Consider the following 25,076-nt stretch of genomic DNA (forward strand, 5'->3'; position numbering starts at 1 on the left):
AAGAGAATTTGACTACAACATTGAATACACTGTGGTGATAGTAATCAATACGTATCCATTGTCCTTGGAGAATAAAGGGCTGCGGTAGAGTTAGTTCAATTTGTGGTAATAGCTGAGCAAACCATGTGGTGTCCAATTGCACCCTCAGCAAAAGGAAATTGCCACCGTAGAGTGTTCTATCGAAAGCATAGGTAAATCAGGGGCCTCGCCATTGGTATTTGGCCTCAGGTTCAATATTCATTTTCGTGCAGTCTGCCATATGATATGTAATAATACTCAGGTGCGCCCATATCCAAGTGGAGAGGTCAGATTCAAATGCAGTTTTCATAATTCATTGATCGATTCCGTTTTTCAAATGCTGTTCTAAATACATTGCAGCACAAGGTCGATTATGGAGAAAAAATAATCTCGATCAGAGTGTAATGAGCCTAAACCAAGACCAACGACAAGCAATCGCTTTTCGGCGGGTGATTTAGTGGCAATGGCAGTCGCAATTTGGCGAGCAAACAGCTGGCCGATAGTATCCTGGCCAGGTGCATAACCTCCCAGTAGAGAAGTCGCTGTTAAGCCGCTGAGGGGTAACAAGCTGTCATCTGTACCCTCGGAGAAAGTGTGCATGCCATCAGTTCCAGGGTTTTGGTTACCCATTGGTACATGTAGCTGATAATTGTCAGCATTATTCAAAAAGCAATTCCACCGCATTTAACAAACCCAATGTGCGAGTCGGCCCTCTTGCGAGATAGTGACCATGATCTTATCGCTGAACTTCATGACCATGACATCGGTTTTAATCCCCTCGACCAGCCCTGCCACTTGTTTTGTAGCGGCAGGAAATGGAAGGTTACTCAAAGAGTCTTGTAGTGAGTCGTCTAAAGAAGCCATTGTATTTCGTGTTTCTCTCAATACGAAGGAAAGTATCGCTTGTTGATGCTACGCTTGCACCAAGGCGGTAGGTGTCGCCCCACACCAATGACGGGCAATATTACACCGCCCATCAAGCATCCTCGATTTTTTTTTCCCGCGAGCACAAGCAACAGCTCAACAACATACATTGCTTACTTGTTGTCTTTTGTTCCGTGGCGGAGTCGGGAATCATGGCCAAGTACACTCCGCGACAGCGAAAACAGAAACACCGGCGCCCAGAGCCTGCTGCGCCGGCAGACACCAATGCGGTGGAGCTAGCGCCCGTCTCCAAAGATGAGAAAGAGGCAAGAAGACAAAAATTACGAGAAGAGCTTCGAGAGCAACATTCAAATGTCTCGTCCAAGAAGCAGAAGCGCTTGGATAAATATATTGTGCGTGAAATAATTGGTATTTGCGTCTGCCTCATTGCTTACCTTTCCATAGGAAAACAAATTGAAGAAAGAAGAGAACCTCGAGCTGCTAAAGAAATTGGCTAGTGCAAATGTGGATGTTTCGAACCTCCAGAGTATTAAGGAATTGGGCAAGCGAAAGCGAGAAGACGAGAAGGTCTCGGTGACTACACAGGATGCCCCCGGATATGAGACCGATGATTCCGATGCCGATATCAAAACTTCCGATCCTGCGACAGATCCTGTACCTGCACCAAAACCCCAAACACCACAACTTCCTGCCGGTAGCGGATTGAAGCGCCCTCTAGAGCTTGGGCCTGATGGATTTCCAATCATAAAAAAACGAAAGCGCACCGCTAAGCCCGCTCCCGTTGCCGCGCCGGTGAAGGAGGTTGCATGGGAAGGTTTCGGCTCCGGGGAGGAGGATTCCGACAACGATGAGGATGACAGTTCAGAGGGCTCTGAAAACGATTCTGGCTCCGAAGACATCGATGAAGATGAAGACTCGGGAGAATCATCTGAAGGCAGCTCAAACGATGAGGATGAAGACGACGAAGATGATGGGGCAGAGAAAAAAATTAAGCCGAGGCAGTCTGCTTTTAAATCTTGGGCTATACAAAAAATCAATGAGGTTGTTGGCTTTCAGCCTACCACCGGCCCGGTGATTCATGACCAAGTGCAGGACGCTTTCGCAGCCCCTAGGAAAGAACCCCGAAATACGGTTGAAGAAGAAGAGCCCCTTCCTGCGGAGCTACAAGTAACTAGTGGAGATCCTTACCGAAAGGCTTTCAGCGTTCAAGTTGATCGTTCAGAGGAGATTCAACAAGCTCGTCTTGGATTGCCGGTGGTGGGTGAGGAGCAGAAGATCATGGAAGCGATTCATAATAACTCAACTATCGTCATCTGGGGTGCTACTGGTTCCGGAAAGACGACCCAGCTTCCACAATTCCTGTTTGAGTCTGGCTTCGGTTCTCCGGATAGCCCGAACCCTGGTCTCATTGGTATCACACAGCCTCGGCGAGTCGCTGCTGTCAGTATGGCCAACCGTGTTGCTCAGGAACTTGGCCAGCACTCGGACCGGGTTTCTTATCAGATTCGATTCGAAAGTACAGCTTCTAAGAATACGGCCATCAAGTTCATGACGGATGGTATTCTACTCCGCGAGATTGCAGATGACTTTGCTTTGCGGAAGTACTCCATTGTCATTATTGATGAAGCGCACGAGCGCAGTGTGAACACTGACATTCTCATTGGAATGGTCAGCCGTATTGTGGACTTGCGCAAATCGATGAGCGAGGAAGACCCGTCCGTTAAGCCATTGAAGGTGGTCATCATGTCCGCCACTCTTCGAATCTCAGACTTCACTGAGAACCGAGGCCTCTTCCGCCAAGGGCCCCCGCCTTTGGTTCAGGCAGAAGGTCGTCAGTACCCTGTGACTGTCCACTTTGCCCGTCGCACACATCGTGATTATGTCGAGGAGGCCTTCCGCAAGGTCTCTAGGGGTCATCGCAAACTTCCTGGTGGTGGAATGCTCGTGTTCCTTACAGGGCAAAATGAAATTAGACAGTTGTCCAAGCGCCTGAAACAAGCATTCAAACCTACTCAGCGGGCGGATACCACACAGGCGAGAGTGCAATTTACGGCCAACGACGCGCCTCTAGAAGCCGAAGATCTAGAACTCGGTGGTACTGAGATGCACAATGACGGCTACGATGACGATAGTGATCTCGAGATTACGGGATTAGATGAGCCAGAGGATGATGAAGATTTTGATCTTGGAGAGGAGGCTATGGACTCTTCGACGAAGGTCCATGTTTTGCCCTTGTATTCACAACTACCGACAAAAGAGCAGATGAAGGTCTTTGAGGCACCACCTGATGGCTCCCGTCTCATTATTCTTGCCACGAACGTTGCTGAGACTTCTCTTACTATTCCCGGAATTAAGTACGTCTTTGACTGCGGTCGAGCCAAGGAAAAGCAATTCGACCTCTTCACCGGCGTGCAAAGCTTCCAGATTGGCTGGATCAGCAAGGCTAGTGCAAGCCAAAGAGCTGGTCGAGCTGGTCGAACAGGACCTGGTCATTGCTATCGGATGTATTCTTCAGCGGTATATGAAGCCGACTTCGCTGAATACACTGATCCTGAAATCCTTCGCACTCCCATCGAAGGAGTTGTACTTCAGATGAAGAGTATGGGGCTACACAATGTGATCAATTTCCCATTCCCTACACCCCCAAGCCGACAAGGACTTGCCAAGGCAGAAAAGCTGCTCCGAAATCTGGGTGCTCTCTCATCTAATGGTGAAGTAACACAGATTGGCCGTCGTCTTGCAACATACCCCCTCTCTCCACGATTTGGCAAGATGCTATACATTGGTCACCAGCACGGATGTTTGCCCTATGTGATTGCCTTGGTATCCGCTCTAGCTGTTGGGGATCTGTTTGTCGCACAAACTGAAATCGATCCCAACGCCTTCTTAAAGTCGAAGCCCAAACCTCAAGTAAATGACAGCGACGACAGCGAAGACGATAGAAGAGTCTACACCAATGCAGACCGCCTAGAGGATACAGAGCGCGAGCAAAAGCTCAAAGCCTACGCCCGTGTGCACCGCCTTCTCGGCAAACACGACGATACATCTGACGCCCTTAAATTCCTTTCTGCCATCTGCGCCTACGCCTACGCTTCAGACGGTGATGCCTTCAGTGAACAGATGTTCCTTCGTGCCAAGGCTTTCAAAGAAGCGACTCAGCTCCGTCGTCAACTCACAGATATCGTACGTGCCAATAATCCAGGCTTAATTGGCAACTTCGAACCTCGTCTCCCCGAGCCATCCGCCAAACAAATCAAAGCTCTCAAACAAATCGTCACAGCCGGTTTCATCGACCATGTCGCTATCCGCGCAGACCTCGCTCCAGTGCCTCCAGAAATTCCCCGCGCACCCCGTCGCGCCATTGATGTTCCCTATCTTACTCTATTCCGCTCCCGGGAAGGCTCAATGGACGACATTTCAGAGCGCGCAGTTTTCGTGCATCCTGCCTCGATCATGTCGGAGCTTTCACCTAAGGAAATGCCACAATATATTATCTACTCCCATCTGCAACAGTCAGCTGCTAGCGTGGTCGCATCGGATCAGACGCCTAAGATTAGGATGTTCCCTCTCGTCGCGCCAAGTGGGCTGCAGCTTGCAGCGCTGGCACATGACACTCCACTTATTGCGTATGGCAAGCCTGTTGGTAAGACGGATACATTGGAAGGTATTCCGCAACGGAGGTCATGCTGGGTCATTCCTTCTTTGGTCGGGGATGGAGGTGGAACTGGATGGCCACTACCTGCAAAGAAGGTCGTACAGAAAAAGGACCCCAAGGAAGGTTGGGTCATTGAAAAGTTCGTTGGCTGAGCGCCGGCTGAAAGTAGCATATTTTGTTGTATAGACGAGATCATGATATCCAAAATGCATTGTCTTCCTTATTACTTGGCCATTATTCCTATTGGAAGGCTCGATTGTAAATCCTAGGTATGACCAGACCTTGTACTACTAAACAATATTCAATTAATGTGGGTGTTTATAACGTGGAATAAGTGGAGCGGTGTGTGTATTCAAGGTTTGGTCTAATTAGCCATTTTCGATCATCATACGCAGTCCTCTTTTACTACATCTATCACATATACTAGTTCGAGGCAAAAACAGGGAACAGCGCTTGAAAGGCTGGGAATAAGCAATAAAATTGTCATCTACATAGATTTATCTCTTTAATGCAAGGAGTCACGAACTACACATCTCACAGTTCAAAATTTATTTAAACTCAAACTAACTATGCACGAGGTCAATAGTCTTATGCAAAACAAACTTGAATAAGATACATTGAAATTAAGAAAAATCCAAATAAAGAACCAAATAATTCCGATGCCCATTAACTCAACCCTACCCCTATCACCACCAATTCAAAGGGTAACAGAAATGGAGGCAGCGAGCACAAAAAATGACCACGAAGAGCCTGGAAACAGCAAGACCGAGCTCATTAATGAAAATGAGGTTCAAGTTTCTGAAATTGACACCGGAAGTGCAACCACCTTCACCCTCTCTAAAAAGGATGGCTTGCTTCTTCTCTCGCTCGGCAGTCTAAGTTTGATGGCCGCACTAGACGGCACATCTATATCAACAGCATTACCGGTATAGCTCCCAGCCTTCAACGCGACGAACTGATACTATATCCAGATAATGAACCAAAAGAATGATAGCTAATCTGGTAATCGCAGACCATGTCCCAAGATCTAGGAGGCACTGCAATCGAGGCCTTTTGGACAGGAACGTCATTCACTCTTTGTTCAGCCGGTAGGTAAACGTTAACACATGGCATTCCATTCCACGAGTCTATCCAACTAATGACTTGAAGTCTTCCAGCCAGTTTTTTCTTCATTATCTAATATCTTCGGTCGCAAACTGCTGGTAATCATTGCCATTATCTGGTTCACCATCGGAGCTATTGTAGCTGGTGTTGCAAATAATATCACGCAGATGCTAGTCGGACGATCTTTGCAGGGAATTGGGGGTGGAGGAATCATTACCCTGACAGCTATCCTAATCGCTGATATCGTACCCTTGAAGCACCGCGCGAAGTATTTCGGGATACTCAGTGCGATATGGAGCTTAGGGACGGTAGTTGGGCCAGTCATTGGGGGTTGTTTTGCTCAAAAGGCTACCTGGGTAAGCAGTCTTTCAGTCTATACAACTTGCTTAGATCTTGTTTTTACTATTCATGGCCAATCATGGTGGAACTGACAAAAATTCTCAGCGTTGGATATTCTATATCAATTTCCCTTTCATTGCAATTGGCACCATGTTAGTAGCATGGTCCACGAGCTTCAAGCACAAATCACAAAGCCAACTCTCATTCCGCGCCAAACTACATCAAATCGACTATATTGGAATCGCCCTCTTCGTCCCCAGCACCGCCTCCCTCCTCATCCCACTAACCTGGGGAGGAGTCTTATTCCCCTGGAAATCATGGCACACGCTAGTTCCCCTCCTACTCGGCGCCGCAGGACTCTGCACATTCGCAGCCTACGAGATCCAAATCGCCAAACATCCCATTATCCCACCGGCGGTGTTCTATAACCGAACGGCTCTGATCTCATTTTTAGGCTTCACGGCCGTTGGTCTGATAATCTGGTGCAACCTCTACTTCCTCCCACTCTACTACGAAGCCGTGAAGGGATTCCACCCCATAATGTCGGGAATTGCTCTTTTCCCCGAAACATTCACATTAGCGCCCAGCGCAATGATCATTGGGTTCCTTATAAGTCGGACAGGGAAATACTACTGGGCTGTTTGTCTCGGCTGGTTGGTTTCAACTATAGGCTTGGGATTATTATGTCTACTCGACGTGGAGACTAGTACTGTTAAATGGATCTTTCTGAATCTTATCGGTGGTATTGGATTGGGAATGGTGCTTCCCTCCGTCGCATTGGCTATACAGGCTTCTGCCCGTGACGAGAATCTAGCGATGGCAGTTGCTATATCGACTTTTTTTCGAGGATTCGGACAATCGATTGGTGTTGCGATTGGGGGAGTCATTTTTCAGAATCGAATGAAGAGTACTATGTTGTCGAGGCCCTTATTGAGATCGCTTGCTGAGCAGTATTCGAGGGAGGCATCTAGTGCTGTGGAGATGATTCGGGCTATGCCGGATGGGCCGTTGAAGCAGGATGTCAAATGGGCTTATGCGCATAGCTTGAAGTATGTGTGGGGATTTACGTGTGCGGTCTCTGGGCTGATATTTTTTGTGAGTCTTTTTACTAAGTCTTACACGTTGAACCGGGTGGGAGTCTCGAGAAGCTGTGAAGATTTACAGGTGGAAGTTCAAGTTGCTGAACAAGATAATAAGGCGTAGTAATTGTCGCTTCGGCTTTGGCGCTTGTGAATCTCATATATCAATGTTTTGTACAATCATATAGCTAGAAACATTACTGGCGATTCTTTTCGCACCATTACAAGAACAAATGATATACACATCCATATAACCCCGTGACAGATATTAATTCATGGTGGCTAAACCTTTCAGTCCGGACGTGACAAACGACACATATCAACTAAGAAATACGACCCAACCGAACAAGATGCACCCATAATCAAGCAGAACCCAACGCCGCAATATTTCTCAAACAAAGATAAACTTAATCCGACCTCCCCCTCCTAGAACTACTAATCTCCCCAGTCAAACTATCCTCCCGAATCCCCAGCGCCTTCCTCAACCTCTCACTTTCCTTCATCTTCGCCTCAGCAAGCTCATGCACAGCATAAGACTTAATCTTTCTATCCTTCTGCGCAGAGCCATTACCACCACCCCTCCCATCACCCCTCTCCAACTCCTCCAATAACTTCTTTCTTAAACTCTCGCAGCGCTCATCGATCTCCTCATCCGAAAGAACACGCTCTTTCTCCTCTTCTCCCTCTTCAATATCCTTTTCGGTTTCCTTTCCCTTTCCGATTTTGGTTTCAGCAGCAGCAGCATCCTCCTCAATGCGCTCGTTTTCTTCTTCGAGGCGCTCGCGTTCCTCCATGACCTTTACTTCGATCGCGCGCCGGCGGTCATGCTCGAGAATTTGCTTGTCGGGAACACGTTGCTTGAAGGATCGGTCTGGGCCGTTCATGGGTGGGTATGGGGCTCCGGAACCGGTTGAGCGCGGTTTTATGAAGGCGCTGTTTCGCTGGACGTAGCCTGATGTTCCGCTTCCGCGGGGTGTGGTGAGTCCGACGTTTGAGGACATTTTGACTTGATGGGGATGTCAGATGTTGGTATGGAATTTTGTCTTAGATTCAGGTTGTCGGTAAATTTAGCTTGGCGCTAAGATGTTCAGTATGATTTGAGGATTTTTGTGGATGGTAGTTTTAATAGAAAGAAGATTGATAGCAGATTATCGTTGAAGCTTATCAGTCACGTGTGGGTGTTCAATTGGCTGATCCGCATGTCACTTGCTGCGACGTAAATGGAGATCGGTACTATGGATGTATACACAAAGAAGTCTACAGCTTAATATTTGAAGTTGAAGTGAATGATTTGAAGGATGGCTTTATTAAAAAAATTTATCCAGAAGCATTGAATGGCTGTCATAGTATTTGATATTGAGTACATCAGCCAAAGCAAGATATCAACACAGCGCAAACGTAGGCATGAGCAACACTTCTAGAGTGCAAACTGAATACCACACGACACAGTAGATAGCAAAGCCCGCAAGAGATGTGCTGTGCATCTTTGGTAAAAGATGACCCTCAAGTGGGAAGATAAAACCATAGACCTTGAAAGAAAATAAGAAGAAAATAGACAAAGGCAAGAAAAGACATAGAGAAGAGAAAAAATCATAACAAATAAAAGGACCGTTGCCATGCAAAGAGTTAGTTTCTCCCTTATTTCCATTTCCGAACCGAATCAAGTCTCCCATGTCATATGCCGAAGATCGTTGAAGAGCGAATATCCGATGCCCCCGTAAAAACACATAGACGCCGAGTCCCCCATAGATCAAATCCCCGATCCCACAAGCAACATACATTGATAGTGACAATGTTGAGGATGGGATGAGAACTTCGTAAAAAGTAAAAAATGAACAGTTGAAAACCACATATCAATGAAACACAAGTAGAGAATAGAAAGACATAAGAAGATGTGGGGGTTGTTAAGAAACAGTTCCGAAATCAACACACGATAGATAGAAAGAAGATAACAATGAGGGCCTAATCTTGCGCCACAAGCCATGGTAGGAGGGGAAATTCATAGACGTTTGTTAACTGATATATCCCCGCCGAATTTCCCCTGTATGTATACGCCCATATTAGTAAAAAAAGAAAAAGAAACAGCACAAATGACTCAATTTCACAGATCAGCATTAAAAACGAGTATGTGAGCAAGCAAAGTAAGATTATGCAGCGAATTAGTGAGCACTAGTGACATCGACCGGGACAGGAACACCCGTGTTACCCGTCTCGGGACTGGAGACCGAGGTCACAGTGCTCTTAGCAAGTCCCTTGGACTCAAGAGAGCCGTCGACGGCGCTTTGATTGTCCGTTGGGGGAGGTGTGGGCGGTGCCGTACCAACAAATGGGGCGCGAGATTGCTCAATGGGGATTGAGCGCTTGGAAGGCTGAGGAGAGGATTTGTGAGAATGGGGAGGTGTGGTAGAAGTGGTAGGGGGGATGGGACCAGTGGCGGGTGAGTTGGGGTCGAAGATGAGCTTCTCAATTGCCACAATCTGCTTGCCATAGCTGAACTTCTTCAGCTGGCTAAGCATGGGCTTAATCTGTTCAATGAGAGCTTCTCGCTCATCGCTCTTGAGTTGTCCAAGAACTTTTTCTGTGCAAGGTGTTAGAAGACCGTGACTGCGGTGGGAACATCTTTCGGATACTTGGGAAGAGGGTAACATACGAATAACATAGTTGCCATACTGGTCGCGCATCAGACCAAGCAAAGGACTTTCACCGCGATCGTTGGGGGAGGTCAGAGTGGAGATGATGTGGTGACGCTGGTTTTCTTTGCCAAACTCGATACTCTTCTCAACAACATTGCTGGCAAACTTGTGCTTGGAGTATGCAAGAATCTGTGACATGACAATGGTGATCATGCGGTCGCGATCGCTCTCATCGCCATTTTCGATTACATGTTGGATCACATAATTGCCAAACTGGTCTGGAATGAGATTTGAAGTGCAGGCGTGCAGCTCAGCCAGAATAGACTGGCGGTCGACCTCCTCGCAGTGCTCTAGCATGCGCTGAATGACACGGCAGCCATAGGGGTGGGCAGCCAATCGGTTGACTTGGCCACGGAAGGCATTGATGATGAATTGAACATATTGTGATGGCACACGCTCAATCGCTTTCTGAATAACGTGGTTTCCATTTTGGTCACGAACGCATTTCAAAACATGGTTCTCCAGCTCCTTTACCATGCCGGCTTGCTGATCAGTGAGGATATGCTCTAGAGCCTTTTGTACAACACGGCAGCCGTACATCTGAGTCGACAAAGCGAGCACATGCCCGCGCATCTGGTTCGCGAGAATCTTCTTCTGTGTTTGGTTTCCGTGTTCAAACAGTTTCTGTACGACATAATTGCCGAAAACGTCGGTCATGAGCTGCAGACAATTCGGTTGAATTTCTCGGAAGACCTGCTCTTTCTCGTCACTGTTGGCAGTCTCAAGCTTCTGCTGGATAAATCGCGAGCCATGCTGGTCACCACTGAACTCAACAACGTGGTTGTAGATGTCTTTCAACTCGTAACGCTTGTTTCCCTTGCTGTTCGCACGAAATTCTTCCAAGAGAGGGCTCCGAACAACCTGCGTCGGGTCATGTTCACGTTGGACGCGAGATGCTAAAGCTGCTGCGCCACCCAGACCACCAAGTTGCGCCATTGGGTAGAATCCTTGAATGGCGTTCAACCGAGCGGCGTTCTGGTAGTTTGAGTAATTATAGCCATTCGGAATCTGCATACGCTGCCCTTGGGCCTGAACGAATTCCTGCTCTTGGAAATTCCGCAGTCTTCGCTCGAAGACTGCGGCAGCTTGGTTATCAGACATGCGGCCATTTGCGTTGCGATATTGGTTAGCAGCATCAGCTCCACCGTACAACGGGCTATCCATACGAGCGTAGTCAGACGGGGAGATGGAGCCAGTTTCAGTGCCCCTAGACTGTGTCTGGTATGCGAGATGCAAATCTTGGGATCCTTCTCCGCCATAGCCAGCAAGGGACTGGTAGCTGGATTCATCGTTCTGGTACTTGTTCCGAGCGACGGAGCTATCAAAGGATGAATGTGCCACAAAGGGCGGGCGCTGAGAAGACCCCTGTGCGTTGAATCCACCATCATTCAGCTGCAGATTGTTGAACTGGGCGCCAAGATCAATGGAGCCGCCACCATACCGACCGTCAATGCTGTGATTGTCAGAGTAGAAAGAAGGATGAGCGGAGTGAACGGGTCTTTGGGCATAAGAAACGGAGTTGTGAGGCATGTGAGAGAGCGAGCTGCGCGTCTGGGGTGGTGATACTCCATCCGGGAGACCAGAAGGCAGTGATGTCATTCCCATGCCAGTCGTCATCTCATCGGATCGAGAACCATCAAGAGAGCCGCTGAAGCCAGCCTTGTTCGGGAATGAAGCTCCCACGGGGCTTCCGGCTAGGCCTGACGAGTTCATCTGACGTCTTCCATCTCCATTCCGCAGAGCGGGGAATCCACCAAATGCCATGCCATCTGCGGAAGGCGAAATACCCTCTGAAGAAGAGTTCAGATAAGGGCGATGGCTCACTGTAGTTGAAGCGCTCCCGATCCCAGAGGTACGAGGCAAGTTGAAGTAGGAGGAATCCGGGGTATCATTCATTGCGGGCGCACTGCGGTCGTTGGCACGAGTCTGAATAGGCGATGTAGCAATAGCACGATTCTGTCCCATGGCAAGTGACGGGTTCACTGTGCTCCATGGTAGATTGGGCCGACCTGCCCAGCCATCTGATTCTGATGTTGATAACAAGGAGCCTGATCCTGACTTTCCTTCAAATGCTGTTTCACCGATGTGTTGATCTGCGTTCATCTTGTAAGCACCGCTGTCTGTTGAAATCAAACCCTCCACATTGGTCACCATATCGGTACACATACCTTCACCGAACCCGCTTCCAAGGTTTGAATCACCCCAGATGTTGTTATTCCAGCTGGATTTGCCACCGAACCCTTTTCCCACACTGTTGTTGTGAGATCCGCGGGAGCGGTCATTGTTCATTCCTGATGAACCCATATTGGAACCGCGACTCGATCGTACGTTGTGTACGCTGGTTGCATTAGCTGCCATAGTAGAGGCCATCCCAGCAACGTGATGGAGGGAGTAACGAGAATCCGATATGTACTCGAACGGCTATTATTTGCAAGAAGTTCGAGCTGGTCGAGACTGATTCACAAAGCCCAACGATTTCGTTTCTTCTTTCGTTGGGTAGTATTTGCAAGCGGGCACCAGGCACCAGGAACGGCGTACACGAAGGAATTTAAGACTGTTGCGAATGACGAGTGTTTGTTAGCATGCGCCTCGTTTGAGCGGAGGGGGGCCAGAAGTAGGATCGGATCTCCCCAGATCCCATCATCTGCTCCCCAGCTAAGGTAGCAGGATTTCCAGGAGAAACTCACCAAAGGAGGGGGATAAGAAGGGATTACAGTGCGATAAGAGGGAAGCGACAAGAGACACGGAAGCTTTCTTTCTTTCCGATCTCCCTTTCTTTTTTTTCGAATGTGTGTAATCGACAACTTTTCTTCCCAGAGACCACGAGCCCAGGACATGTACAAAGGATACAGGAGCGTGGGGAGGGGGCGGAGGAAGGACAAGAAGAATCGAGCGAGATAAAAGAGAGAGAGCAAGGGTTGATAAGAGGAAGGGCGAGAGGAGGTTTAACGTCAGGTCAGAAATGCGGGAACGGCCGAAGCAAGCAGATGCAAGGCGACAAAGGAATTGGTAGGACGGAGAGAGAGAGAGAGAGAGAGAGTGAAGAAAAAAATGTAAAAAGAAAAAAATGTCAAGCTATTTTTCTCCCCTTCCTCGTTTGTCACTGCAGTTCGGTCGCCGGGAAAGAACAGAGGTCGGGTACGCGACGTTACTCTGCTCCGTGCATGCTCCAGGAATCTCCCAGCTTGCCGATCGTCCTCATGTGCGTTGTGCCTTTGGTGTGGAGAGGAGAGCGAGTCGATGCCCGAGAATGGAAGAGCGTGGGGGGGGGGTGTGGTGTGAGGGAAGGGGACGAAGACCCTGGATAGGAAATTTGCGCAAGGGGGTGGTTGGGAGGGATGGTAGGAAGGAAGGAAGCGAAATGGAAAGCGACACCGATATTCAATGGGATAAAAAGGATTTCAAAAAAGAAATTGAAGATTGAAATGGTTGGAATGCGCTGACGGGGGAGATGAAGTCGCGCAAAAGATTTGAGTAAAATCCAGTGGGATTTAGTGGGTCAATGGATATGGGAATGTGGAAGAGAGACAAAGCACAGCATTGATCTGTGTTCAGCTGTCACACAAGTGTGCTAGTTATGATCTTCAAGACTAAGAAATTCTCTTTTTGGTGGGGAATTTCTTTTGTTTTTTAATTAATTTTGGTTTAATTTTTTCTTTTCTTTTTGGGGAAAAAAAGTAGTGGATTTGGGATTTTCCCGATTTCTTGGTGGCTTGAATGTATTGCAGATAAGAGGGAGACAGAGGGGCCAAGGGAGTGGGGGGAGGGGAGAGAGAATAAAGAATAAGTCAAGAAGAAGAAGAAGAGAAAAAGTCAAGAAGAAACAAGAAGAAGAAGAAAAAGCGTCTAGAAGAGAGCCGTGTAACATGAAGACCAGAAAATGATAGATAAAATAATATAATTTGATCTTGGAGATCAGCCGTGTATCGTATCGACGTATGATCCAGTACAGCCATGACGCCGTGGATATTCCCACATCTGAATCAGTACCCACGCAAATTATGGATGTATCATATTTTACACAAGTACCCATCCCAGCTAGGGTAGCCCACTTAGGTGTGGAATCCACAGTACGGTATTGTCACAGAAGATCACTGGCCTTGGTCCTGCCGCCTACTAAAAGAGCTTCTTTCCACTGAGATCCGCTCCAAAATCTAGACAATTCTGGCATAGAGAAGATATCTACAGTAATATCTATTGTCTATATTCTCTTTGAATATTTCTTCTCCTATATATTCCATATATCCTACACTTTTCCCATCATACTCCTCCAAATACACAGTACGCCGTACTTACTCCCAATTCCCACTGACCGCCATCTCCATGGTCTAGATGCAATCGCCCCTGGGATTGGGCCTATACATCACCAGATCATCCAACCCCCTAGTCCCTCTCAAGACACAGTCACATTCAAACAATGTTCCCCAATTTCCTGGCTTCATCGGTTTGATTTGATGTCACCCTCCTTCTCCGGCCAACAGTTCCTGACCACATCCTCGGGGAGCCCGACCTTGATAATCCGCCAACCATGGTCAATCCGTCTCAGGGTCAGAGCATATCAGGCATTCAGAGACCGTCTAGCCACGACCGGACATCCCAACCCAATCACACCAGAATTGACTCTTTCAGGGACCACTTGTATTGATCATTTATCTACTCGTTCACTACACTAGTTTAGTCTAGTCTAGTTTTGTTGAGTTGTTTCCTCCCCACAACCCTGCTGTGGCAGAATAAGCCCCCGATCTACCTACTTAATTCCCCGTGAGAGCTACAACGATCGTAGGGGTCCCACTTAGTAGGACCCTAGTCTACATCCGAGCAAGGTACACACACACACAAACACATACACATCTCACGCCTCAACCAAAAAAAAAAAACAAAAACAAAAACAAAAACAAATAAATGACCAATGATCCAAACTAAAAAAGAAGCAGGGTCGGGATTCCCAATAAATCTCCCGTGTTTTTTCTCCGACCGGTTCAGCTCGGAACGGTAAACATTCCTGGAGACCAAAAAAATAATAAACAAGAAGGATGAACAAGAACAAGAGCAAGAACAAAAAAACAAGGACAAAACCCAAAGATCCAAGGACCGCCACCTTTTGAACTGTGGATTGAATGCTCTCATTCCAGACTCGGTCATTTTCTGCTCGTTGGTCGACCTGTTCGGATCTCCGCCCAGTCAGAAACTCAATGGCGCCCTTTTGCCTCTTCTTTGCTACATACTGTAGATGGATCGACTCGGATCCGCAACTCTTTCCACTTACATCCTACCGACAGGACGTCCAGAGTAATGTCTTGTAGCGGTCAACCCCTTCCGTCGGGCTATTCCGCAATCTATTGCAGCTAGCGTTTACATAGAAGGGTATGCATAAGAGTATACTAATAAGTATGGGTTAATAGTATATGTCCATCTATCTCCATAGAAATATCATATTTCCTGTTTGTGACTCAAATAAACCCCGCCATTTACTAAATAAACTAAATCTTCAACTTCATCCCCGTCCCCCCGATCATCATCCGCCTCACCTAGTGTGCTCGGTCGTCAACACCGCGCTTGGGGCCATGAATGCAGGCTCAAATGTTCCAAACCCGCCAACCCCTTGCTTCCTCCGCTTATCCCCATCATCGATCAACTGTGATCCTCGAATCTGAGATGCCTTACCCCTCCGAATAACAAAATCACCGTCTCTGTTTCATCCTCCTACCGTAGTACTAGTAAGAGATAAAGAAGCATGATGGGCTGCGACATCAACTCACAACAATTTAAGAAAAGAATTTAGAACAAATCACCATGCACCAGCAGTACAAAATACTCAAATCTCAGACACAACGTCAGCGTGAACAAATATCTCGCCCGGCGAGTTTTCAAGGAACCTGAGACATGGCTGTCAACAGAGTCATTCAACCCTCGTAGAGCAAGGAAGCCCACATCTAATCCTTGCACAGCAGTCACACAGACCACAGTGCCACTATATTTACGTATTTATTTTATTTATTTATTTTCCCAATCTTCCCCAGATCTACATAATAGTATCACTCTATTGTTTACTCGAGGGGTTTTCCATATATTCATTCTACTTTACCCCGTACATATCTACAGGGCTCACACTATTGACTATTCCCCGCTATACAAAGTATATGTAACTATGTTCCGTGCGGCATGCTTAATGCTTAATCTGCCTTGCATCTACATCCGATAGCCGCTGTACATAAGTCCAAATATCGATCTTAGTGTCAGTGCAGTGACATGCGCCCGGTGTCCAGACCTTGAAACCCCTACCCCTCCCCTCTTCTCCACGGTGACCGTATATTTTCCCGCACTACTGCTGTAGGGGACTGATTGCTTGCTTTCCAATTCTTGGCATAGAACCTTGGAAGGACATTTCCGCCCATAGCGCGGAATTGAAAGGTGCAGATTTTTCCACTTGAGTTCATGGTTTCATGGTTTCCTAGACAATTGACAGCTCGATCCTTTTTTTTTTATCTCGACCTTCCGATATATCGATTTGTCCCCCGCGATACAGGTGATGTATCAATTTTTGTCATTTGTTTCGGACTATAAAAAACTGGCTTGCCCCGTTTTGCTCGGACATGGACATGGGCTGTTAACTCGGTGTTGTAGGGTGAGCTTCAGGGATTAGTGGACGTGGGTGGTCCGGTGACGGCTGGCCTCGGAAGTTGAAACATCCTAGTATTATTATTATTATTTTCTCCATATGCTCCCGGTTCTTTTGTTTCTCTTCCTTTCTCCTCTTTCCTTTGTGTTTAAGACCCGAATTAGGCATTAGGTTTGGTTTCAGTCGCCATTTCATCCAGCCTGTGGGGCGCGTCTCCAGGCGGGAAAATAAGCACTAATTAATCTCAAACGGGTTCTGAATAGGTGGGGAACAGGTGGAGATAAAAGTCAATTAGCATAAATTAGCATCTATATAGTACTTTACTAGCTTGTCTAGCCCATTATCGTGTCTTTTGACTATGAATATTCTATCCCATTCATTGATCATGTAAACTGTAACAAACTGGCTACTTAGCAATAGTATCCATCTATTCTGTACTAGTAGTCGCGTGACACTTTGAGCCTGCGATATATCCACCATATAATATAACATGGCAGCCCTGGAGGTTCAAGTCCATCGAGCTCCCACAATCTCTCATTCTTGGAAAGTTTGTACCCATTTTCTGCCCGATCGTTGGTCCTAAAGAAAGGACAGCTTTATTCAACCATTCTGACCTGGCACTAGCCGCAGAAAATAAAAAGACCAATCTTCATGATACATAGTATATGCGCTAAGTTACCAAGTTCTGACATTATAGCTACAACTTCATGGTTTAACAATACGAGTAGCTTGACCTACCCCCGGGCTACAGAAATAAATGATATTTATTTTCTAGATCACCCAGCAGAAGAAAGCTGCAGCCACTTATAGGTGATTCTACCGAAAAATAGTACATCCAGCGCTGCCGTATCAATAATTTAATCTCCTCTTGTATTGAGTGAAGCGCAACTGGAAAATTATCCCGAATAACAGGTCTTCTTACTACAATAACTGGGGAGTATATCAAGATGACGGTCGATGTTTTCAGTAAGATGTTTTCCCCGTTACTCGGGCTCCAGACAGAGAATCCCCTATCGTGTGCAAAGTCCATATATGGATATATGCATCCAATCCACGAACAAACGGAGCTCTCCGTATCTTTGTCACCAAAAGACAGATGGTCTAACCTGAATTATCAGAGCAGGTATCTGAATAGACTCGAAGTAGTCCTCCATTCAGCGACAAGCGAGGTACTCATCAATTTCATATGTGATATTTCGCAGCAGCCTTATCGCTCAATTTCAGCGTAACCAGATGATACAACTCCAGTGGGAATCACTTCCAAGATTTTCATGGTATCTTCAACAACTTACGCTCTTCTTGAAGCCCGCTATCAAATTACGCACTCAAATCCATAGATGTTCTCGGAATTCCAAGTTCCGAAATAAAGGATTTATTGGATGAATAACAATCTCAAACGCTGGTGTGCACTATTCGTTGATAAACTGAAGGTTCCAGATGTAGATCGACGGGGTCGAAGGGACCAAGTATGGAGCAGCCCAGCGATCGATATGCCTGTCCTTTTGGTGGACTTTCGAGAGTGGTAATTTTATCGGTACCTTCACTGGTTCAACCTTGGAGATATCATGATATGGTTTATTCTAAATTGAGTATTACCTGATTTTCCCACTGGCACTTCTATTTCAAGTTGATTAATCAATATTGGCGGCCAAAATAGACGCTACTGCCTAATAGCTGATATTACCACTTCAGAGATCAACCCAACTCAGGCTCCACCTACTATCTTGAAATTATTACCTGGGCAATGATCTGGGCACCTGGGCATAGAATACTAACTAGTAGGTAGTACTACTACTAGGTAGCCCTAGAGGTCACACACTGGCACAATGGCATGTGCAGCTAGTAGTACCTAGTAGTACCTCAGCACTCGCCGGCTGAGACCTAAATATATACTACCTAGTAGTATTCATAGTAAGTAGTATTTCTTTTGCCACTTTTCTTGATAATGGTCTATGGATCATCATAATTTAATACTCAGGAACTGCAACATCCAATTTTATTCATTTGGGTATGCTAAATATGTGTTAATGTATGTGGTAGCTTCGTACAAAAACCACATGCGGTTCAAGTTTGCGAGAGATTCGAGGTCCACTGGAGGTCGGATATACATATCCGCACGAACTCTCAGCCTATCGGGGTTGGTGGGTATAGGGGAAGTACAGGGAACTTCACAGTTTGCAAAAAGAGAGACAATAGCCTTGGAGGTACGTGTAATTATGTTGTTGTTAGCTACCTAATCGGTGTTCATAGTACATGGGTTAAAATGAGAGTAAGACACTGGATCAAAGCACAGGGTTGTTGACTGCGATGCTACCTGCAATGATTCACTGTTCTATGTAGAATTCTAGAACACAAGCATCGAGTTTAATATAGTATCCGCCAGCGAAATCTTGTTTTCGGTCCTCTAACTGTTTTTGGCCCTAATAAGATTGCATCATTGGCTTACTCGCCTTGAGTGTGACCCGACCGGTCCTTGGGGGCTGTTAATAACAAATCTCAAGAGGACTTGAGTAACTCGTACTCGAAAAGTAGCCTGAGAAAGAAGGGCATGAATAGTAGGGATAATATGTTTGAGACATCGGGGTTATGCGCATACCGACACTGGATCCTTTTTTTTAAAAAAAAATTTATGGTACGCTGTAGGGCATTATGGTATGCCAGGGGAGAAAAACAGGGCATGAGCAAGAAGTGCAAACTCATACAAACAAATCCATAACAATCCTTTGCAAGTGGAGCCCATCATCTCCCCAGAAACCAATCATCAGTGGGGGTTCACAGCAAAGTAGCCCAGTGGTGCCAGCTCTCCAGGAACCACGGGGATCCCATTGGTGCTGCCAAGGCACTAATGGAGCTAACAGCAGCCCCGTTCCTGCAGCTAAACCATGAACGGGTTAGGGGGACCAGTAAAAGCACCAAAAATAAAGCAAATCAACACGTCTAGACGGTCCCGAGCACAGAGTCTAGCCGGTGTTGCTCGTACTAGTGTAGCCTAACCGCCCTGTCCCCTTCTTCTTCCCCTTTCCCTTCATTCTCCATCCTTCATCCCTCCTTCCCACCTTCTCGACTCCCTCCATTCTTTTTCCAAGCAGGTACCAGCTTCACTCTTTCAGCTGCGCTGCAATCCATTCTTTCGGTCTTGATCTTCTACTTTCGACGTTCTGCCATTCCTTCTCTACGAACCCTGCCCACCAGTCCGCGACCAGTGTGTTCTTTTTTCTGCATTCCTTCGATCTCGACCTCCCACCCCCGGATGATATCCACCACGCTCTTTGGAATTTAACTTCGTCGATCCCTGTCTTTTCGACAGCACTCGCCTTCGAGTCCTTTGCACTCGACCAACCACCCTCGCCCACCTAAAAAAGAAAATCGACAATCGACAAACACAACCGACTCCCAGTTCGACAACATGGCCAATACTTTCGCCAATATCGTTGGCCGTGATAGCAGCAGCAACAACAGCAATGGTCTCAGTGGCCCCATGCTCGATCTGATGATCGCCCTGCTCGTGCTGATCCTTATCGCTCTTGTCCTCGTTGGTGGCCTTCTTATCATTCGCCGCAAGCGTCAGAACAAGAAGCAGTCACTTCTCCCCGTCCACAATGGCCAAGCTCCTTCCCACCAACGCAAATTGACCATCACGACCAACAAATCCGATTCAATTCTCGTGTATGACGAAAAGCGCAGCCTGATGGACAACTCCGATAGCCCTCCACCTAGCCCTGTACCAGAGATTCGCATTACCTTTCCCGAAGAGGAAGACGAGTCCGGCAAACGCAAATCCGGCCGCATGGTCGTTGTTCGAATCAGTGACGCTGGTAGTGTTGGCTTGGAGCCATGCAGTGAGGAGCTGCCTCCTTACCAGACCAACGACTCCGGTCGCTTCCACTCTCTTGATATTGAGCGGATGGGCGGATTGAAGGAGAAGGGAGATATGCACAATTACTCCTAAAGCGATACAAATTTACGGGCGCACCGACCTTTGCACGACCTATTACCTACCGTCTTCCCTAATTTAATATGTGACAACATGACAAAAGGTCCGCCCGATATCACTCGCAACATTCCTCTTCGACGACCCAAAAGCATGACGAGCATCTTGGCGAATCTGTTTGTTCTTTTCTCTTTTCCATATACCTATTTCTCCTCGGATCTACCCGTGTCACTTGCACATACTCTGAGAACCATTTCCTAGTTTGGCTACGCCCAGACAACCACTTCCTACCTTTCTGTTGAACTGCTCTTTCGTCTTTCGGGAGACGCCTCTTCCTTCATCAGCCATCCTGGGAGGATTCATTGAACCTGGATTCTGTATAGAGAGGGCCTGCCGCTTATTTGTATCGGTCTCATTTCATTTTGTGTTTTTTAAGGCGTTTTTATCTGCGGTCTATGTTGCTTTCAACCTTGCCATGTCCCTAGGGTTGAAGCACGTATGACATGTCATTTGATTGGACCACTTTTCTCTTCTTCTCCAACCCTTTTTTCCTGAGCGGCGTCTTATCTCTGCGTCTTATTTTTTTTTCATGACCCATGCTCATATTTTCCCTTACTTTCTTATGCCTCCATATGGTATTCCCGGCAGCTGGATAATGTATGTATTTAGTCCTCACTTTCGTACAGGCAAATGTGCAATCAATTCTTCCCCAGTATATTCGTGCAAATTCCAACCAGTTAGAGCTTCGTTATTGTGTGTAGTCCAGTACCCGAGTCCGCGGCCAATCAGAAATGCCGACCCCGAACCCTCCTCAACCCGCCGCTTCCGCAACATGGAATTTCTTCAACTTGTAATCTAAACATTCCTTATTTTCTTTCTTCGTTGAAGCTTTGTTGAACTGTATGCGAGAAATGCCCGCATTTTAGTGTCTTCACCTCAAAGGGAAGCCGCTCCCCCAACAGAGCACAGACAGGGGCAACCGTTTCGAACAGCCTTCCTACTCCCCCCCCAGATCCACTACATTGCGCCCTCTCCTTTTGCGAGCCCAGCTGTTCTGAAGACGGGTTAATCTTCAAATCCCGTGCTCATTTACGGCTTCCCTGAGCTCGACTCGATTTGCGCCCCTCGTCTTCATTTCCCTATCGTGTCCGGTCGCAATTCGCCCCGGGGTCTGCTAGACAGCGTGTTACGATCACAACCCCCGAGTCCAATCCACCATTGCGAGAAATTATTGGCCCGGCTATTACAGTAAACAATGGCTTCACGGTCGCCTGCAGGCCCCACACTACCTGCAGGGATGAGCTCGACACAGGCTGCAAAGAAAAAGCAGAATGCCGTGCAGGAGTTTAAGTCTCTTGAGCTTGAGCAGGAGTTTAAAAGCAAACACCTCGGCGTGCTGGGTGTATTAGTATGGGTATTGTGAGTGAATACCTTTGGATCTTTGGATCATTGGATTGGGAAGACTTAAATCCATCGAAAAACGCGCGGGAAATTACTAGCGGCTAACCTCGGATTGCTTCTTGCCTGTTAGATTGCTGCATCTCGCCGGTATCTATTTCTTCACGAAAGGCTTTCTCCTTACGCGCATGGTTCTGGACAACAAATCGTCATGTGAAATACTCCCCTTCGAGAGCTCCAATGTAGCCAACGGCAAAAAAGATGGGAATGGCTGTTGGCACGAGACATCATTCGATAAAGCCGTTGTGATAATTATCGACGCGCTCCGCTACGACTTCACTGTTCCGTTCGTCGCTGAAGGCGAGAGCGAAGAAGCGCACATATTTCACGACAACATTCCTGTCCTATACGAGACAGCCGTGAAAAATCCCGCCAATGCGTTTTTGCTTCCCTTCATCGCGGATCCACCCACGACAACACTGCAACGTCTCAAGGGACTGACCACGGGAACCTTGCCTACTTTCATTGATGCGGGCTCTAACTTCGCAGGAACGGCTATCGACGAGGACAATTTAGTTGCACAGCTGCATGGTGCCGGGAAGACACTGGTCCAGCTGGGTGATGATACTTGGCAGTCATTGTTCCCAGGCTACTTTGACGAGAACCTCACTCACCCGTACGACTCCTTCAATGTCTGGGATTTGCACACCGTTGATAACGGCGTTAATGAGCATCTCTTCCCACTCCTCCGCAAAGAAAACCTCAGCCAGTGGGACGTTATCTTCGGTCATTACCTCGGTGTCGACCATGCTGGACACCGCTACGGACCCGATCACCCTGCTATGGCTGGCAAGCTCCAGGAGATGGACAAGGTCATTCGTGACATTATTGCTGCTTTGGACGATAATACACTCTTAGTTGTCATGGGCGATCATGGAATGGATACCAAGGGTGACCACGGTGGTGAGTCAGACGATGAAGTCGAAGCCGCTCTGTGGATGTACTCCAAGCGTGGTATCTTCGGACGCACCAGCCAGGAGACTTCGCTTCCACCTAAGCATGCCCGCGAACGTCCCGTTCCTCAGATCGACCTTGTTCCGACTTTGTCCCTCCTTCTTGGCATGCCAATTCCATTCAATAACCTCGGCTCTCCAATTGAAGAAGCCTTTGCTGGACCAAAAGGAAATGACTGGAGTAATCTGGCGACCGTAAACCACTTGACTGCCGCGCAAATAAAGAGATACCAGCATGAATACGCAACTGCGCGTGGTGCAGGCGATGATCAGGAGTCCTTCGATCTCTGGACCGCAGCGGAAGAAGAGTGGAAATCTGCCTCCAAGGGTTTCTCGAAGTCAACTTCCGTCCGTGCTGCCCATGATCTCTACCGCAAGTATCAGCGGCATACTTTGGGCGTTTGTCGTGGGCTATGGGCCCGCTTTGACGTTCTCAGCATGATTCAAGGTGTTATCCTTCTTTTATGTGGCATTTCTTTGCTGATATTGTATGCCCGGGGCATGAAGGTGGATCGTACTGAGCTGACTGGTAACCTTCTGTATTCCGTCGCCATCGGATCCGGTGGAGGTGCTTTAGCTGGCGCCTCTCTAGCTTTGACTGGGATCACCGAGATGGGCGTGGTTGATTTGGCTGGCTTGCTGGCTGCTGGTGGAAGTATGCTGGGCGGATTTTTCGCCTTGGCGCGCAAGTCAGCGCAGTTGACCGTCCCTCTTCCTACTGGTATGTGGGGATGGCTCGCCTTTTTCTTCACTGTCTCTCAGTCTGTCGGATTTGCCTCGAACTCCTACACCATTTGGGAGGATGAGATCCTGCTTTTCTTCCTCACGACTTTTGGCGTCTGTGCAGGTATCTCTTCCATGCGTCAGAAATCTACCACAGATCGTGTCCTAGGTGTATACCACTCCGTCCTCTTCATTATCCTTGGTCGTGTGGCATCGTTTTCCCGTCTTTGCCGCGAGGAGCAGATGCCTTTCTGCCGTTCAACCTACTATGCCTCTTCAACTTCGTCCATCTCTGCCCCTTGGCAGCTGGCTATTCCCTTCGTAGTCATGCTCTTCTTACCAAGTGTCGTGCGATCATTCTACGTCGGCTCCAAGTCTTACGAAGATACAGCTACCCTGTGGATTGGCTTTGCTTTCCGTCTGGGTCTTCTGATCACTTCGGTCTTCTGGATGCTTGAAGGTGCTGATGACGGCGAATGGCTTCCGCTACGAAAGGAAACGCTCAAATCGCTTCGAGTGTTTCTAGCTCAGCTTGTGCTTGCGATTGCTTTCGCCGCTGGCACAGCAGCGTTCCTCTACGCAAAGCCCTGTGTCAGCATCAGCGTGAGCAAACCACAAGACGACCCGAACAGTCCCCCAGCACCTTTCATCGCCGGTCAGGACCAAAAGCCTCGGACAACCGTGACCATTCTTGGTTTTGGCAATGTCTATGGCACCCGCTTCTTCTTCCTAGTCATCAACTTTGCCCTGGCTATTATCCTCATGTCAAAGCCCATGGGACAAGGCGCCATTGCTCTCTTAGTCTGGCAGATCCTTTCTCTCCTCGAAATTCTTGACACGAATGCCCTCACTCTTAGTAATTCGTCCATTGGACCTGTCGTCCTTGGAGTATTGGGCTCCTTTTACTTCTTCAAAACTGGTCACCAAGCCACCCTCAGCAGCATTCAATGGGAGTCTGCCTTCATCCCCCTCTCAACGATCAAATACCCTTGGTCCCCACTGCTCGTTGTCCTCAACACCTTCGGCGCTCAGATCATTGCTGCTCTCGCCGTACCCCTCACCGTTCTCTGGAAACGTCCCCTCCAAACGCATGACCGGGTGGCCGCTTCTCCCTCCGGAGCCAAGCCCGCAAACCCCGCCACAAAGCTGCTTTCGGATGTCGTTCAAGCCGTCTGTACCCACATCTTGTACCTGGCAACTATCAACCTTGCTACCACAATGTGGGCAGGCCACCTCCGCCGTCACTTGATGCTGTACCGCATCTTCAACCCCCGTTTCATGATGGGAGCCATAGTACTCGGCGTTGTTGATGTCGTTTTTCTGCTCGTCGCTGTTCCCGGTGTTCGATTTAGTACAGTCAGTGTTGGCGAGATCTTCGGCTGGTAATGAGGCCAGTTCATACGAGTATATATGAACATTAGAGCATTGACTGCGCGGTGTTCTTGTTATTTATTTCTGATATTGGAGTACCGCATTCATTTGCATTTCATTGGGTGTGGTATCAATGGTGTTCATCCCCAAATGATGATTTCTTACAAGAAGACATGTCTACCCTTCTACCCTCCTACCCTTGATCTGTCCGATCCTATCCTACCTGCCCTATCCTTTCCCAAGGGCTT

The 25,076-nt window shown here is 47.7% G+C and overlaps 7 protein-coding genes across 7 annotated transcripts; 4 read left to right on the top strand and 3 right to left on the bottom strand.

Annotated features, from left to right (window-relative positions):
- Positions 1-363: 363 nt before the first annotated feature.
- On the bottom strand, positions 364-882 carry N7478_005440 (uncharacterized protein; the record flags this gene model as incomplete). Its single annotated transcript, XM_056921654.1, has 2 exons — positions 364-660; positions 712-882. 2 exons carry the CDS (start codon positions 880-882, stop codon positions 364-366), a joined length of 468 nt encoding a protein of 155 aa, XP_056779691.1.
- Positions 883-1,094: 212 nt separating this feature from the next.
- Positions 1,095-4,710, top strand: N7478_005441 (ATP-dependent RNA helicase ECM16; the record flags this gene model as incomplete). Its single annotated transcript, XM_056921655.1, has 2 exons — positions 1,095-1,295; positions 1,348-4,710. The coding sequence occupies 2 exons, from the start codon at positions 1,095-1,097 to the stop codon at positions 4,708-4,710; spliced, it is 3,564 nt and encodes a 1,187-aa protein (XP_056779692.1).
- A 561-nt stretch (positions 4,711-5,271) lies between these two features.
- Positions 5,272-7,204, top strand: N7478_005442 (uncharacterized protein; the record flags this gene model as incomplete). Its single annotated transcript, XM_056921656.1, has 4 exons — positions 5,272-5,484; positions 5,571-5,646; positions 5,708-6,018; positions 6,107-7,204. 4 exons carry the CDS (start codon positions 5,272-5,274, stop codon positions 7,202-7,204), a joined length of 1,698 nt encoding a protein of 565 aa, XP_056779693.1.
- A 283-nt stretch (positions 7,205-7,487) lies between these two features.
- Positions 7,488-8,081, bottom strand: cwc21 (U2-type spliceosomal complex subunit CWC21; the record flags this gene model as incomplete). Its single annotated transcript, XM_056921657.1, has 1 exon — positions 7,488-8,081. The coding sequence occupies one exon, from the start codon at positions 8,079-8,081 to the stop codon at positions 7,488-7,490; it is 594 nt and encodes a 197-aa protein (XP_056779694.1).
- A 1,158-nt stretch (positions 8,082-9,239) lies between these two features.
- N7478_005444 (mRNA-binding protein PUF3) lies at positions 9,240-12,077 on the bottom strand (the record flags this gene model as incomplete). The annotated part of the gene is made up of 2 exons (XM_056921658.1): positions 9,240-9,658; positions 9,731-12,077. The coding sequence occupies 2 exons, from the start codon at positions 12,075-12,077 to the stop codon at positions 9,240-9,242; spliced, it is 2,766 nt and encodes a 921-aa protein (XP_056779695.1).
- A 7,721-nt stretch (positions 12,078-19,798) lies between these two features.
- N7478_005445 (uncharacterized protein) lies at positions 19,799-20,341 on the top strand (the record flags this gene model as incomplete). Its single annotated transcript, XM_056921659.1, has 1 exon — positions 19,799-20,341. The coding sequence occupies one exon, from the start codon at positions 19,799-19,801 to the stop codon at positions 20,339-20,341; it is 543 nt and encodes a 180-aa protein (XP_056779696.1).
- Positions 20,342-21,578: 1,237 nt separating this feature from the next.
- On the top strand, positions 21,579-24,843 carry N7478_005446 (mannose-ethanolamine phosphotransferase GPI13; the record flags this gene model as incomplete). The annotated part of the gene is made up of 2 exons (XM_056921660.1): positions 21,579-21,742; positions 21,855-24,843. 2 exons carry the CDS (start codon positions 21,579-21,581, stop codon positions 24,841-24,843), a joined length of 3,153 nt encoding a protein of 1,050 aa, XP_056779697.1.
- Between the last annotated feature and the right edge of the window lie 233 nt (positions 24,844-25,076).

Source organism: Penicillium angulare (assembly GCF_028827245.1).
Source record: "Penicillium angulare strain IBT 27051 chromosome Unknown utg000004l_segment0_segment0, whole genome shotgun sequence".
Taxonomy (NCBI): domain Eukaryota; kingdom Fungi; phylum Ascomycota; class Eurotiomycetes; order Eurotiales; family Aspergillaceae; genus Penicillium; species Penicillium angulare.